General features: G+C 42.8%; 1 protein-coding gene across 4 annotated transcripts in view; it reads right to left on the bottom strand.

The window, feature by feature from the left end:
* anks1b (ankyrin repeat and sterile alpha motif domain containing 1B) overlaps positions 1 to 17,800 on the bottom strand; it is a 244,029-nt gene that overhangs the window by 151,026 nt on the left and 75,203 nt on the right. For all 4 annotated transcript variants that reach the window (XM_069671528.1, XM_069671525.1, XM_069671527.1 and 1 more), the window contains exons 4-5: positions 11,867 to 12,019; positions 7,815 to 7,958 (exon numbers count right to left, since the gene is read on the bottom strand). In XM_069671528.1, coding sequence (XP_069527629.1) covers positions 7,815 to 7,958; positions 11,867 to 12,019 — 297 coding nt within the window. The remainder of the gene's footprint in view (positions 1 to 7,814; positions 7,959 to 11,866; positions 12,020 to 17,800) is intronic.

Below are 17,800 nucleotides of genomic sequence, written 5' to 3'. Positions count from 1 at the left end.
TAGCTCATATAGAGTCATCACAATTAATTTCAGTCTATTTCATAACCATCAAAAAACTCCTCACAGGAGCTTTAAGCATAAATGTGTTTTATTTATACATTTGTTTTTATGAGCGCATATGTGTGTTATGTTTAGTCTTCTTATTTTACGTGTATCTGTAGGAGCCAATTCCTTAGTCTGTATTTTTTCCCATTCCTTAGTAAGGCTATATTGCCCATTTTGTATTGAGCGTGGTTTGTGTTTACTAATGATTTTTGAGTATGTGTAACCCAGCAGGTCAGCTCGGGCTTATAAGGAACGGTGCTGCAGCCTAGTGCCGAGGCTGACTGAAAGCCTACAGTCTTTAAACCTTGAGCAACCAACATGTCCTCCGCTATCGCATTATTTTTTAGTTTATACTCACGTTTTCTTTATGTAACCCTCTTTGAATCGTATCTGGACATTCCACTTTTCCCCAGCAAGTTAAGCAAGCGAAGAAATATTATCAGTCAGCCCCAGACTGACCTACATCAATGGCATAAACAAAGGCTATTGTGGTCACTACAGTATCAGGACTATGGCTGCAAAGTCAAGTCAATTCAGATCTCTCCCGAAAGACCTAAACTCTCACAAAGTAGGGACTTCAGGCCTGCCCCTTTTGTTTTGTATTTTATGCTTAAAATGTTAAAATGGTTGTAGAATACACAAGATGCATGAATGGTTTCACACCATTTCACTGACCTACAGGTGGTTAATACAGAAATAACACACCAACAAGAGCAGTGGAAAGAAGACAGCTGTCAAGATGCAGGCTTCGAATTTAAAAATAATCGACTAATAAAGACACTAAATGTAGTTTTGTGTAGTTTAGTTTGTTAACAATACTTAAATGCTGTGTGTCCAATTATGTGTCGAGACTCTGCACCCCCTACTTTACAGTTTGTAGGCACACAAAGCTAAAACAGATGCAGTCTAATAAAACAGCCCTGCAATAAAACCTCCCTCCATAACTCATATTAGCGTTCCCTCATTTATGTACATAAAGTTGGTGTTAAAAATATAAGAAACACTTCTCAGAATAATGCAATACAGTGCAACAGCAGCACAAGAAGCCTGGAGAATTAGCATAAAGTGTATTGAGGATGTCTCTTAAACAGTTCAGCAAAAAACTGACTTCCATTAATGCTGAATTTAGTGAAGATATACCGGGTATTATTTGAGCATCTTTTCACCTGACTGAGGACAACATATGTTATAGTTTTCTATTAAGATTTCCTGTGCTTTCAAGGTCAAAGGTCATGAGCGGACATGCAATTTAAAGAAGCAAAAAAGATACAAAATTTGCCGTTAATATGCAAAACTTGTGATCTTAGATGTGTGGGACATTTTGTTGTGTCTCCATTACAAACTGAACATGCCGCCCCATGCACCCCCCGTTTGAAGGTAAAATAACCAGCAGAGACACTAAATAACCTGAACTTGAACGCACACTCATGCGTCATGATTAAAAGCACATTTTACAAGAACACATACGCATGCTGAATCCGTCGCATCCTTCACGGTTGGCTCCCTGACAACACAGATGAAAACCTGGACCGAACAGAACTCGCGGCCTTAATGAAGACAAATTATTTGGGACGACAGCCAGGTCTGCTGAAACACGGCCGGGAAATTCAACTGAACGCCACGCTGCACTGGATCGACACCCTCGTCCTGTCCTCTGCAGGGAAACTTACTGTGGACGTGATGTTTCCTCTGCAAGAAAAAGTGCCATCGGATGATGCGCCAGACTTAGCTGCTTTAGAGGTCAAAGGTCAACCGTCCAATTCTCTGAGGAAAATATTTCAGGTGTAGTCCAATTTGCAGCCTCATTGACTGTATTAAACGGTGGAAGTTTAGCCTGAGGAGCTCTTCTTCTACCCACATGCAAGTGAGAAGAGGTGGGAGTGAAGGAAATTGCCCCCACCCTCTCTTTTTCCTCACACACACACACACCACTTGCCCTCTTAACCTCCCCTCCTCTGCGGTCATCTCTATACCACTTCCTGACCCGTTTCCCATGGCGATTGAGCAGTGATGTCATGAGGAAACAAGAAGGCCATACACGCTCTCCAAGAGCTTCCGGGAATTGAGAGGCAGATGACTTTCTGTTTCGGGGCTGCTGGCACAAATGAAGCCGCCTTGGGATGAATGTAAAGTTTATATAGAAATGGCGGCCTGAGTGTTTATGTGTGAGTGCGTGAGAGTGTGTGTTTATGCTAAACTTTTGCCCTGAGTTGGCTACCTGCCCACGATTCAGAAGGTGCCTCCACATGGGCTTCCCCTCATTATTATAGAAGCAGTCAGACAGGGAAGAGAGAGAGAAACAGAGAGAGAGAGAGACATAGGAAGTGTAAAGAGAGAGACTGTGCTGTGTTTATAAATTATTCATTCACACTCAGACATACCTATATGGCTCAACTCCAATTACTGACCTGTACAAACGCTGTCTCCTTCTCTCACACACACACACACAAAGTCACAAAGTGCTTTCCACACATGACAATTTACATGGTGGCCATCTGTGAGTCGCCTACAGCATGCACTCTCATGCACCAACGGTATAGCTGGAACACAGTAGCCTGGCAGAAAGGCTAAACATGGGAGTGGGAGAGAGAGAGAGAGAGAGAGAGAGAGAGAGAGAGAGAAAAATTAAAGACCAAGTAAGAAAGATAGAGAACAAACTAAATGGTGTATTTAAAGGAGTTGTAGCCAAGATTTAGGTTTTATCCTTCATCCTCTAATTTATTCAGTCCTGTACAGACAACTTCCCCCTACATGGACTTAAAAGAGACTAATGTTAAAATTGCATACCAGTATTTTTACTAATCTTCCTAGCATCAAAACAACTCATAAGTAACTAACATTGTAGTTAAAGGGGAACTCCTAAATGATCAATAAAACAATCAATCTCACCTACATCAAATCATCAAAACAAAGCTTTTTCTCTTCAGGGAAAACATCAAATATAACTATTTCTAGAGAAATGCTAATGGAATAGGAACACACTATTAAATGTGCACAAAAGGACTTCTTAAACTGAAAGACCAGAACATGATATGCATATGCATATCGAACTGTGATACTCCAAAAACTTGATCATGACACAGTAACTTGTATGCACTAAATGTTTAACTGTAAGTGACAATGAAAAGCAAATTGCAGGTTAAATTTGTAACTACATTAATACTCAATCTTGTCTGAAAATGGCTGTGGTAAAGGTTAATCATTGATTTCATATTATTTACAAGACATAAAGGCACATTGCATTTCACCACTTCTTATGAGGGTTAATTTTTGCATTTGTGCCGGTTGCACGGATTCAAGCTTGACAGGACATCGAGAGCGCACCGCTTTCCTTACAGGAAGATGAACGAAGCTAGCTTTTGTGCCTGGATGCGTTTTGTGCAGGTGAAGAGACGGGACACACAAGCACCTGTCAAACAAAGCATCAGGAAACTGCCATCGCTCGTCTCATCACGATACCTGCCCAGTTATCCACTGGTTCTCGTCGCACTACAGCTCAATGTCTCTCCTGTGGCCGTTATTTCTCCTCATCCTGGTTCTGCTCCTGGTCTCTTTGACGCCTAACAGGCTCATAATTATAAGCCTGTGGTCCGTCGTATCTTCATCTTCAATGACTAGACTGGGATTTAGATCCACATTTATTAATGACATTAATCGGTCACATCTGGTTGTCTGTTATGATGCAGAAATATAAAAATGTAAAAAAATATCCAGCCTGCAAGTTGCTCTTTAAATCATTCTGACAGAAATGTCTCTTCACCAAAGCCAAGAAGAATGGATGTTCAGAAGACAGGAACAAACAAAAAAAAACTTTCACCACTTAGGTTGCAAAAGCTTGCAGTTGAATAATGTGATGTGCATTAGGCCATACATAGTCTGTAATGAAGAAAGATGGAGACATGGTGCTGTATTTTCAGCCAAATTGAGGCGTAGAACAACAAGAGCAAGGGGCAAATTGTGGAGGAGATTTTAGGCATCAAAGGTTTGTAAGGCTAATCATCACAGCTAGAGAGACACAACGAGAGAGCAGATAGGCGGAGCAGTGTTTATAGTGGAGAGGACGAGGCATATCAAGGGCTTGTAGTGTTCATCTTCCAGACACACGGAGCCTGAGGCCAAATCCCTGCAGAGAAACAGCCCTCCACTTCGGATCAGGCCACGCACGCACAAACACACACACACATGCACACAGCCAGCCTGTAACAGAAGGCAGCAAAGATGGGTGCAAAGCCGCTGAGTCATGCATCTCCTCGCTGCGAGAGCACCAGAACGACTCCCATATCAAACAGGTCAGGTTGTATCTGTCTATCCAGGGATGACAAAAACACACACATCCATACCAACCAAATCCTCCAAACTGCAGGGACAATATGTTAGGGACAGATTTGAGCCGATTCTGGATACATAATCTCCTACACAAATTGGTTTTCTTGCAGTCACAGACCGTCCTCAGCCTTTAACTGCAGAGCAGAAAGCCATTTTACATGCTTCACATGCTCTTTATAAACTGTACTTACACGGGCGAGGAAGGGAAGGACGCAGCAGCTGCTGTGCCGTATGTCTTTGAAGCAAATGAGCATCAAGTCAGATCAGATTTTGTGAACTTAATGTCTCCGTTTTCGCCAGCAGTCTGTTCGGTTACAACGGTAGTTCAAAGCTATCAGAAGAAAAAGGAAGTCTTCTTTCTAAACGCTTTGTTTATCTATATGCCAGGTGAGTAACTCGTAAGCTTCTCAAACCTTGTTTCTAGATTCAGAAGCTTCCTGTGGCTGTGAGTCTGACTGAGCCCCAAACCCCTGAAGGTGGTTTTCTTTCAATTCCTTCAATCCTTCATGATCAGCGAACAGAACTGAATGGATTAAAGAATCTCAGTGTGAAATAAAGACCCCCCGAGAGGGAGACGTGTCTGTTCAAGGACATATCTGTGGAGTCATGAGAGAGAACCCCCTAATAGGCCAAACAAGCAACCCAGCTGGCAATGTCGTTCAGTCTTCCCACCACCAATCTTAAGACTTTAAAGAGGGGGTATTATAAGTTTCAAATCTGTAGGTAAAAGTTTGTCGGAGTAATCCCCAGGCTTCTCAGCTCAGTCTGCAGGCTGCTGTGAACGCCAGGTCTCACACAGTTTTTTCTACACGCTGCACTTTGTGATGTCACAACGCTGGCCAATCAGAAGAAAGCGGGCTTGTAGGGGCGGGGTTTCCTAAAGGGACAGAGCTGACTGAGTCGTTTCAGGTAGAGGCTGTATGAGGACCTGCACACAGTGTGAGAAAAATTATCACAGTGATTTATCACAGGTATCACAGAGTGAAATATGAATCTTCAAATTAGCATAATACACCCCCTTTAAGAATCACTTCGGTGGATATTTGTTTAAAGGAGCAGTTCGCTCCTGGAAAAAGCCACTGTCAGTCAAAGCTGGTGTTCTCTGTAATCAATAGAAGCAATAATATTTGAAATTGGCGCCATAGCTGTGGCGAAAGCTGTACAAACAGCTCATAGTTTCGCCCATTCTACATTCCTACAACACCCAGCGTGCATTGCGCCCCTCCCTCTGAAAGGGCCAGCGAGAGACGCTGGAGTGAAATACTACCGTTTTCGCTGCAGGCGATGGCTCAGAGCGGGACAGAATCTGAAATACGACGAGAATATGCCGGTGGATCATCTAAAAAGTCTTCAGGTCTGCAGTCTACATTTCAAACCTGACAAATTTGAACGAGACATGACATCAGAGGAAGGCGTCCTAGATTGAGGAAGTGTAGTTTAGCGAGCTCCCTGGCCTCCGCCAGATGACAAGTTTTATGTATTCTGTCAGGGGTTTCCCAGGGCCCATTGGAGAAGCGGATAGTGTCCTCCAAAGGCACAGAGCCAAATTGCCTGTTTCTTTCTACCATAATGGCATTAGCTCCCCATAACAGCATGATAGTACTGAGGTTGAAAATCGGCGAACTGGCCCTTGAAGTTAAATCCCTCAACAACTAGTTTACGGATTAGTTTTAAATGCCAATGTCCCCCTCAGGATAAATTATAATAGTATGGTGATCCTGACTTTCCCCCAGTTTGCTTTATGACCTGCAAAACTAACACTCATGTCAGCCGTAGCTGCAGTTTACGTGAACGTATTGCACGAGGCTTAAAGATCAACTTATCACTTACGATGTGATAAGATCAGAGAGCACAACCTTAGAGCCAACAGCGAATGAGCAATCTCTATTCGTTCCATCAAACATGTTTGATTCTGTTAACAAGCTGCTCTCGGTAGTTTGGGCTCCTCAGAGACGAGACTAAGACTGAAGATGAAAGCATCCAGGGAACCCTCGAAGAAACAAACACATCGCATCATGATTTCTTGAGTGTTTTCATTGAATATTATCATCATTCCCACCAGTTGCAGATCTGTCTGACTAGAATAATCTAATTATCAGTAAACCATGTCTAAGTGTCTTGCACACAATACAAATGTATTTAAATGTGAACGGTTAAGTTATTCTGATCCACATAATCAACAAGGACTGAATTCTAGGAGGAGACTAAACGGCTGTTTCTACATTAAGTATTTCAGACAAGTGAGCAAAGTCAAATAGTTCAGTTTGTCAGAGGAAATGGTCTCCAGAGAAAGAAAACAGAGTTGAAGAGAGCAGCGAAGCGTGGCTGCATTTTGACAAGGCTTCTCAAAGACAAATGGCCCAGAAAGAGTCGGGACAAAGCTGCGTTCGAATCATCCAGAATTCTCAATAAGACGAAATGTAAATGAACAAAGACGAGATGTCCAAACGGCATGACAGAAAGTGTGCGGTAATGAAGCACCATCGACTTAAAGAGGAGAGAGAGGAGGCAGTGAACTCCCAGGACCTCTCAGGAACACCCTGTCCTCTTCCTCCTCCTCCTCCTCCTCTTCTTCTTCTTCCTCTCTCAATCTCTTCCCCCAATCAATTATTCATCTCTCTCCAACACCACACCGCAGGAGGCATGCACCGCAGATACAGGCTCTCTGATACAAACACACAAGAATGGAGGCGGACGCACACTTTCAAAAGGAGGATCTGGCAAGAGCTTATGCCTGTGGTGGATTATAGACACACAAAAAAAAACAAAGCTCTGTCATTAAACACAAGACAGCAGCTTCTGAAATATTCACGTAGAGCAGAGACGAGGGGAGGAAGGAGAGTCACGGAGACTTTGAAAGATTCACTCGGAGAAAAAGGCGAGCAGATATCTTTGGAGTCACCTTCTCCACTCGCAGCAGCGTCAGATAAAACAAGAGGAAAATGTCAAAGTCAAGTCCCACTTTATAAATCGATTCTGCTTAAGAACTCATACCTGCCGAGCGGAAACGTTTAACTTGTACTTGTATGTTTGCAGCTGTAACTTTTTCCACTGTACAACTTACACAAAGGCATTTTCAAGGCAGAGAGTTTTTCTAAAAATAAGGACAAAATAAACTCATGATAATCCAAATCTTAATGTGGCCCACTTACCTGACATCTACTTCCTGCTTAAGTACACCTTCCAGCTGTCTATTTTAAAAAGCTTACTCTGGATTAGCACAATAACCATGTCGGTCCTTTTGTAAACAGAGGAGAGTGTTTTTAAATCCCATTTTGTGGAAGAAAGATACTTTGCCCTAAGCTTAAAAAGTAAATGGATAAAGCAATATTCCTATTATTTTATGTTGTCTGTAAGGCGACTATAATCTGTGCTTGAAATCTGTTAAATCCTCCGCTGCTGATAGAGGACACAAACAGCCAGGAGCTGTTAATTTTTCTTACCACGCAGTTGACGTCCATGCCGGCCTCGAGCAGCGTCTGCACCGTGCTGTGGTGTCCGTTGCGCGCAGCCAGGTGAAGCGGAGTGTGTCGGCGAGTGTGGCTGGTCATGAGGTTGGGGTGAGCGCTGACCAACATGCGCACCACCTGTGCAGAAACATAACAGTCGTGTGTCAGGGACAAAACAGTAAAGTCTGAAGAAACTAGGACATTAGTTAACTAAAATCACAGTTAACACAAAGTTTGAAGTTTTTCAGAGAACCAGTGAATGTTCTGTTGTGATTCTGTTGTTGTAAGTCTTCTAGTTTTATTGTTTTAGCCTAGTAAAAAAACAAAGGACAAGAGGAAAAATGTAGGCTGCAAATGTAAGCATGTGTGGCTAAGTAATTTATATCGCCAAATGAGGTAACACAATGGTGATTGAGCCTATGGCCCACTGATGAAAGCCTTTGCATTTGCAGTATTACAGACTGGGTGTCTGGTGACGACTTTCGCGGAATAAATCACAAGCGGCGCCCAGTTAGTGACGCGTTTTCCATCAGCCAGCAGTGGTTGGTCTGCCAGAGAGGGTAGGCGGAGCTAAGCAGCTGCTTTTCCGCTATCTGCAAGTGTTAGTGTGAGTAAACAGTAATCTACTATGGCTGAACAAACAAAGAAAAGATGGATGACTACAGATCAACAATAAGTGATAATTAAACAAATTTGACGCTCAGATGAAGGCAAAGTGACCGTAAGCGAGGAAAATCTGGATATCTGTTGTGTGCTCCTGCAATTACAGTTCATCACCATAGGTGGCGCCAAAGAGAACGAAACTGAGATCTTCGAGATTACAACTTTAACCTAGTGTAACTTTGTTGAACATGACATTTTGGGACTATTTGTTACATCTTGCATTCAGGATTCTAACATCAACCATGTAAAAGACTGGATGCTTAGAGTTTAAGTTGACATTAGCAGCTCTGTTTCACACTTTATTTGAGTTGACAGCAACTCCAGTTAAACAGCAAATCTAGACATTGATATTTGCCAAACACATCAGTGCTCACCTTCAAGTTTTTGAAGGTGAGCACTGACGTGTCAATATGTTGAAATGGGCTGCCAACAGCACCCTCAATATAATATACTCCTTGTATCCTGTACCCTTAAATTTGTGAGCTTGACACTTTTCTTGACTGATATCCTCACAGTGATAGATTTTTACCATTTAAAATTAATTTTGAAACATAATTCCCTCTCTTTTCTATTGCAATTTGAACCACAAACAAAGCCCTTACAAATCGCCTACAATTAGTAAGCAAAAGAACCTGGGAATATAGGGATTACCAATTATCTAGTAAGTTAGCTACAGATGATAACATATGCTAACTCACTTCAGGGACCAAAATTGTCTTTCATCATCTGCTGTTGTATGAAATCAATATCCATTCTATGAATTTCTATTAATTTAAAATGCGCCAATTTTCTCCCTGTAATCGTAAGTATGTGAAGCCAGAGCATGCACCTTGACAGGCCGAGCAGCAGGGGGTCAGAGAGTCAGCAGGACCGATCAGTGGTGGAAATATACGGTAGAGTCTGTTTCACTGTTTGTTTTGTAGTGCAAATCCTTGTATTAAAAGATGTGTCAATCAACCTAGTAGGAGGCTTTTTCTAGTCGTGCTAGTGGAGCTTCCCTCCTGTTTGATCAAAGATGGTGCCTTTAATAACTCAAGCTCAACAACATGCAGCTCTCTGGAAAGCTCCTTCCTTTAATGTGTGTCCGTGTGTGTATTTATCGCGTGTGTGTGTAGAGTAAACTTTTGCCCCGTGTTAGTTACATCTCTATGCAGCAGAAGATTCCACCACAGGGATTTCCCTTCATTATTATGCAGAGGGGGAGAGAGAAATACCGCTGCCTTTATAAATTATTCATTCACACTCAGACAAACCTGTACGGCTTGACTGCAATTACTCACTACCTTTGCAGAGAGAATGTGTGATTGCAATTGAACATCAGCAGGCATTTGCATCCGCCGCTCTGCGTGAGTGTGGGTCTGCGTGTGTACTTTGTCACATTTTAACAAAAGAGTAAAGCCGCAGTTCTAAAAATGTCTACCTGCCTGCCTGTCTATCACAGCAGGTATTTGAGGAAGTTCTCTTTTCATTATACACCTGCCATATTTTAAATAATCAACAGTGACTCGCACTTTCCGAACAGATGATTCCCTCATCACGGCTAACACCCACTGCGGTCCCAGGGAGGGTGCAGATTGAGTCACCAGCTGCCTCCGTTCACCTGCCAGCACGATGAAGAAGGCTTGCAGAGGTTCACATATGCCTCGCAACAAGTATAACAACAAAACGATCCCTCGCCTGCTTTTCACCCTGCCTCTGCTGCCTGTTTGTTTTGACGAGGCCGAGTGACAAGCACGGTAGTTTTTTGGAGTGGCAATGAATCTTTTATTGCAAATGAAATGTTAAAAGGGGGTACGCTACGTTTGTGGCGACAGGTAGCAGACGTTTGTATGGCCTACTCTTCATTATTTCAAAGGCTTGAATGATTTTGGAGTGTCCTCTAAAGTTATGGAGCTTTGAGCATCTCTCCTATGGAAGGACAAAAAGGTCAGGGTGAGATATTCCTTCATCTTTTGTGGAGCTGAGGAAGAAACTGCCAGATTAAAGTGAAGGCTTGTTGGTCACAGGCTGGTGATGCTCTTAATTAGGGCTGTACGGTATATCGTTTGACAACCGATGTGCGCATGTGCAATATTCACATCCCAGGACATTATATTGAAGCAAATTAAGTGAAATACGTCACGCTAATATTTGGTTGTTGCTCGATGCAGAGCGTAGCCTCGCCAGTTTCTCGTTTTCAATGACTAATCCACAGGAAAAGTCTTTCTGATATCACATGAGTGCAGCTCTTCAACAGAGCACAGAGTGAACTGACCGCTGTGCAGCAGTTTGTCATCTGCCTGTAAACCGTATACAAGCACGTCAGACATGTGCCGACACACAACCTCAAGCCGTGTGTGTGTGTTGCAGGTGTAGCCATTAAAGGAAACACTTGAGGCTTGCCCGCTCCTTGAACTGTCCGTTTGCGTAACCACAGCGTTAACCAGCACCGGGGCGCGGTGCCGCTGTTAATGGGAGTCTTGATCATCCCGCCGACCTTATATGTGACGTCAGCAGCCGCTCCGTTACACAAGGTGACTTGCAAGTGAGAGTATTCCCGATAACCTTGTCCCGGTGCTGGTTAACGCTGTGGTTACACAAACGTTCGCGTAGCGGATGTGCTGTTTACTTTTAGCAGCTACACCTGCAGCACACACACTGAGCCTGAGGTTGTGTGTGCCGACAGGAACGGCAGGAAGCAGGAGACGTGATTTTTCGTTTCATAAAGTGACTGTCACGGGGCTGATCACGCTAATTAAACATACATTTGATCATCAATAGCAATGGTTGATGACATACTGTATTAATAACACAACTGCAGCCCACAGGTCTGTTTGTATTTGTTTTATGAAGAACGTGTCGCTCCAACTGTGCCCTCTGCGCTCTTTCATGCGGGTGTCAGAGTCGCTGAACCAAGAGTGATAAAAGCGGGAGGGGGGTTTGTATTGTTAGAGGAAAATCGCGATAAATATCGCATTAATATCGCAGAACAAAAAGATATTGTGCAGCCCTACACCCAAGTATCAGCAGTTACAGGCTTTTAAAAGCTTTCAGTACGAGTTGGTAGGTTCAAATTCAAGTACGAATGTTCCTTTTGGGTATTTCCTCTGGCTGCAAAACAATCTGACTTGAAGATGAAAGCTGAAGTTGATGTCGCCAGAACACATCGACACAAGATGACATGTCATCTGGAAAAATCTTTTTAAAAAGGTAGGCTCTCTGACGGACACGACAACTCTTCAATCACACTTTTACACTTGCACTTGTATGAGAGTTTACTCTCCAGTTTGTCTACAAAGAGGATCATGTTCAAAGTTCCAGCCATCAACTCCTAGCCTTTGAAAATAAACACCTTAAGTTCATGATTTTTCTGATTAAACCAGTTAAGTGTCATTCTCACTGACCTGCAGCCGTCCGTACAGCGCAGCTAGGTCCAGAGGCGTCTCCTGTTGGCTGTTCCTCATGGTGGGGTCGGTCAGCTCCTGAAGCAGCTCTGACACCACCTCTGAGTGTCCATACTGGGCGGCACAGTGAAGCGCTGTTTCCCTCTCGTGATTCTGTGCAGGAAGGAAAGGTAAAAGCGATTGACAGCGGGGAGGGTGAAGGTATAGGAAGAAGAGGGATGGGAGTGGATGTAGGAATGATGGAGAGTGGGTAGGGAGAGATGAAGTGAGGAGAGGTAAACATGACAGAAGAAGGATGAGGGGATGCAGTGAGGTAGAAGTGAAGGTCAACAGTAAAGAAAGCAGGTACGTGATGGAAGGAGATTCAAGGAAAGAGGATTAAAATGAGGAGGCGGTGAGTTCAAATGTAGGGAAATGTGGGTGAGAGGATAGAAGGGGAGAGAAGGAGGAGGAGAAAAAAAGCAGTTATTTTTATGTATCAGAACATTGACACAAGGTGTAATTCAAGTAGGAAAGCTACAATCTGTGCTTTCTGCTTCACATGTGAAGCGCATGTCTCAGTCAGTAAATCATTTCTGCATGTAAGGATTCCAGAAGCGTGTCAGGACTGTGGGAGCTGTCAGGGGATATCTATAGCTTCCTGTCTGTGAAACAGAACCAACGGCCGAAACCAACCAGTTTCCTCAAACCCTCTGTGCCTCTTTTTGTCCAACATTTTTCTCCACATTCAGCAATTGTGCCTGTCAGCTTCCATTCAGCTGACCATTCGACATATTCAGAATCAGTCATGTAATGTTGACTGTGAAAGAACACTGCCGTTCAAGAGGGGGTTTAAAGGAGCATTTCACCCCCTGGAAAAAGTCACTCAAAGCTGGTGTCAAAGCAATTTCAATTGGTGCATAGCTGTGGAGAAAGTCGTACAAACAGCTCGTGGTTTCACCCATTCTACATTCCTACAACACCCAGCGTGCATTGCGCCCCTCCCTCTGAAAAGAACTAATGAAATACTACTGTTTTGCTGCAGGCAATGACTCAGAGCGGGACAGCATCCAAAATATGACAAGAATATACCAGTGGATCGTCACACAAATCTTCAGGTCTGCAGTCTACATTTCAAATGTGACTATTTTGAACGAGACATGACATCGGAGGCGGGCGTCCTAGATTGAGGAAGTGTAGTTTAGCAAGCTCCCTGGCCCAGATGGAGGTTGGAGGTAGATCTGGCGGAGGTTTTCCAGGGCCCATTGGAGAAGCGGATAGCGTCCTCCAAATCACAGAGCTAAATTGCATTTTTTTTTCTACCATAATGGCATTAGCTCCTCATAATAGCATGATAGGGCTGAGGTTGAAAATCGGTGAACTGGCCCTTTAAACTACACTTTAATCACCAATTCATTTTGCTGCGTGAATAAGATGAAACCCTTTGAAAGAACTTGTACCAGGTCACCCATGTGCACGGATGCATGCAAGGAGGCTGATAGGTAGGTATAATAATTCATTTATGCTTCATAGTTTCCTGGTCAGCACTTTGGTCCTGAACGTCTCAGAGAGATTTGTGTATATTCTAAAGGTTACTCTGAACTCAGGGGGCTCTCATGTTCAGAGGAACTACGGTCATTTTCTTTTTCTCCAGGGGCTCCTGTCAGGACCAGAACAATGTTGGTGGGCTCTGGGGTCCTCTAGCTCTGGATGAAAACAGCCCAGTAATGACTGGAAAAGTGGGCAGAGGGACACCCAGGAAGGAGAGAGAGGCATGATGGATCGCCATACCGGGGGAGAAGAGAGAGAAGAAGATAGAGAGGGGATGAGTGGGCCTACAGGGATGAAGTCTGTGTATCTTGTACACGAAAACTGATAATCTCGCAAGCGTATATATTTCAGATTTATACAGTACACACACAAGATGAAAGCATATATGCCCTAGACCTCTGTAAGTATTATCCAAGGGGAGAAAGAAGAGGGTATGCGTGTGTAGCTGTGTTGTTGCTGGTGACTCTCCAAGAGCAAAACCTACATGTTGAGTAAGGCGCTGAAATGTAACACTATGTGATGTAACAGTGAAAGAGGGGAAAAAGGGGGGAGAGGCTGAACAAAAGCAGGGGAGACAGTAGGAGAGGAACTAAAGGAGGTGGGAATGTCTCCCAACGTCAACAAGACATCAATCTCTACCGGCTTTATGTTCCTTAAGTGTAGTTTTGGAGGAGATTATATAGTACGTACATTAACTTTATTATGCTATTCATTCATTGTGGTTCGATCCTATGGTGTGCATAGTTTGGGGAGTCATTTTGTGGTCTAGATTGAAAAAAGATGAAATATGTGACTTTGCCGTCAATGCTTTTTCAGGATAACATTTACTCCTATCATTTAAAATGGAATTAACCCTGATCCTAACTCACAGGAGAAAACACTGGAGACTTGAAGAAGGTGTCACAAAACGTTTCACGACGAAAAATGATGACACGGGAAGACGAACGCTAAATAAACTCGGGAGGTGAGGCTAATCAGACACAGGTGAGACAATCAAAGGAGCAGGTGAAAACAATCAGGGCAGGGCACATAATCACACACAAGCAGGAAGTGGAACATCTCAAGGGACTCAGGCCATGTCTTTAACGTACACAGGTATTTTTCAAAACAGAGCTTTTCCCTCCTTCGTTTCCCAAGAAGAAAACCCGTCCACACAAGCACGGTTATAAAAAAATCCCTCTCCAAAAGAAAACACAACAGAAACGCTTTCATGAGAATGCCACACCAACAGGCGGCGATATAACCCGGTCATGCAAAGAAGAAAAAGAAAATTACGGCAAATCAAAAGTCTGAAAAAATCTATTGCCGGAAGTAGTGCATCCCGACGCCTCTGTTCCTCAACACAGTGGACGAGTAACTGTACATATATGTGTAAACATGTAAAAAGTCCTGTTAGCAAGGTTAGAAGCATCACTGTTTTTATCACGTCTGTCATTTTGCAAGGAATGTCGCCTCATTTGTGACGCCTCACAAAAGGAGATAGTGGTGCATAGCCTGACGTCACAAGCCAAAAACGCTGTTTAGAACATCTACACGTCTCCATGGAAACAGAGTTTCTAAAAGTATTTCCCCTGGTTGGAGTTTTACAAAAGATCCGTTTTCAGTGACCTGTGTGTGGACGATACGCAGAGAAAAAGCTACGTTTTGAAAAATACCCACGTATGTGTAGACGTGGCCTGAATACACTGGGGACATGAGGCTAATCAGACACAGGTGAGACAATCAAGGGGCAGGTGAAAACAATAAGGCCGGGCACATAAAGAAACAAGCGGGAAAACGCATAAAAGCAGGAAGTGGAACATCACAAGGGACTACATAACAGAATAAAACAGGAAATTGTCTGAACAATGAAATACAAATCAAAAACGTAACTAAAGAAGACTAACTCACGACTTTGGAACCATTAGATAGTTATTTCCACATGCCCTGCTCCCAACAAGAAATGGGTAAACACGAACATTAAGTTCGAAGAAATGAAGAACGTGCAATGAAAAGGCCATTAACTCTAATAAAACATCAAATTTTATGTACTAAAGAGTGAAAAATATTCAGTTTCATGCCTCAAAATACAAACATGTCTTTGATATTTGCCCTCTTCCCCTATCATTCCTTTATCAAATTCCCTCACATCTCCTGCCTTCAATGCACCCCTTAAACCTCCATGATAAAATACCAAAACACCATGACCACACTCCGCTGCTCAGATCTCATCTCACGCCTTTTCTTACACTCTTTCTCCCCAGAGCCAAAGCACTCCCTCTCTACCTCCTCTTCCTCCCCTCTCCACTTTCATTTACCCCTCTGAGCCGTGAGCAAGAGAGATGAAGAGATACTGTGTGTGTGTGTGTGTGTGAGTAACAGAGGGGAAAAGAGCCCCTACATGAAGACACAACGTGATCGAGCTGCAAAAACATCACAAGCGTGCTTCAGAGCTGTGCCCCCTCCTCGGCCAATCAGATCCATGCATTCTCCCCGTGGAGCGCACACCCCTCCATTGATGTCAGAGTGGAACGTTCCAGAGCCGGTCTGATTGCAGTACTGTAAGCACAATAATCACACACTCATGCACACTGTAATTCACATTCATCACAGTTTACGGGCGTAATTGTCAGCTGCATTATGTTTAATAAACTCCATTTGTTCTGTTCCTGTGTGGATATTCCACTGTGATTATATTTTATACAAGAGTGAGTCACTTTCCTCGAGGGATCACTTAAAAAACATCTTATCTAATCTACTGTATATACTGTCTTCTTCATAGTGTAATACATTCCTGCATGGTGCTGCAGAGTAATCAGTCATCATTTGTACTTGTTTATAGGAGGGTAGCTGTGAAGTGTCTGGAGGATAGGTCGTTCATCTTTTACATTTTCAATGTAAAAGCAGCTGGAAATAAAGTTAAAGAGCCAGTCGGGGATATTTGTTGACCATGTCACACTTACAGGTGGCACAGTGATTTATGAAGGCGGATAAACCTTTTACACTAACAGTCTCCACAATGTTAAAGTATTTCGCATGGCATTTGTTACTACAGAGTTTGAAGAATAAAGAAGAAGAATAAATACACATTTTGTGTGTTTGGTTGGTAGTAAAACACATTAGTATTATTTCTGTTTGTGCAAACTTGACTTATTTAAACTAACTGCTAACAGCATCCTGAAAATTAACATCCTAGATATGCAGTAGTTGCAGTCGAGTGCCTGACTGAGACCGATACTATCACTGATTTAAAGTAATAATGTTGAAGATTTTCATTTAAATAAATGTCTGTTAAGTCACTATCTATCGCTGAATGAGGTAACACAATGATGATTGAGCTCACTGATGTAATCCTTTGCATTTGCAGTATTACAGACCAGGTGTCCAGTTAGTGACGCGTTTTCCATCACCCAGCAGTGGTTGGTCTGCCAGAGAGGGTAGGCGGAGCTAAGCGGCTGCTTTTCAGCTCTCTGCAAGTGTTGCGAGTAAACAGTAATCTACTATGGCTGAACAAACAAAGAAAAGATTGATGACTACAGATACAACTTCAACAATAAGTGAAAATCCAAAGAAAAAGAAACAAATTCGACGCTCAGATGAAGCAAACAGTCTAAAAAGGAAAGCGACCGTATTGCGCGCCAACATGAGAATGAATAGGTGTGCAGAACGCTGCTCTTTTAAATGTACAACTTCGTTAAAGAATATTCATTATTTTCCATTGTAATTAATTCAGATGTGGACATCTGTCCGCTTTGCCTGGATGCTTAATGTGCAACATGTGATGCAGACAGTGGTTTGAGTATTGTAAGTCAAAAAAGTGTTTATAATCAGCACATATCACATTACATACACACAGCTCTAACGTATAATTCACAGGCCCATATTGGCCCAATACTATCAGCAAACCCAAATATCAGTCAGGTTCTAGTCTGATGTCAGTGTATTAAAGTAGAGCTTCAAAACATTTTTGTTATTGTGACTCCTTAAAATCAAGTTATGCCTATTTCCAACCCCGTCTAACTGGTTGCATATTTGTTCCGTCCTCTGTGTTGCTACACTAACACACAAGCTCAACACTGCACAGAGCAAGGCAATTATTTCCAGTGGAGAGAAGTTCTCCCAAAAAGCCTTGTTAGCCATAGCAGCACACACTGGTCTTATCTTCCCTTAGGTTCTGCAGACAGGTTAGAAGATCTATTTTTATTGTTGGATTCCTACTGTGCTCATGTTGGGCTAACTTTATTTTAATAACTGCATTTCTCCTACTTTGTGTGTTTGAAGTGAAACCACAGTCAGAAAAATGTATCTGAATAATTTAAGGAGCCCTGAGGAGGAAAATTGATCCATTCATTCACAAAAAAAAATAAAAAGTCTAAGAGAGTAAACAAATTCTGCATTTTTATCCTGTTAAACCTCTTGCAGATT

The sequence above is a fragment of the Semicossyphus pulcher genome, unplaced genomic scaffold (assembly GCF_022749685.1).
Source record: "Semicossyphus pulcher isolate SPU_LCO1_2020_fin unplaced genomic scaffold, fSemPul1.0.p SCAF_20, whole genome shotgun sequence".
NCBI lineage: Eukaryota > Metazoa > Chordata > Actinopteri > Labriformes > Labridae > Semicossyphus > Semicossyphus pulcher.
Note: the sequence above shows the minus strand (reverse complement) of the source record. Positions and strands in the feature narration are given on the sequence as shown.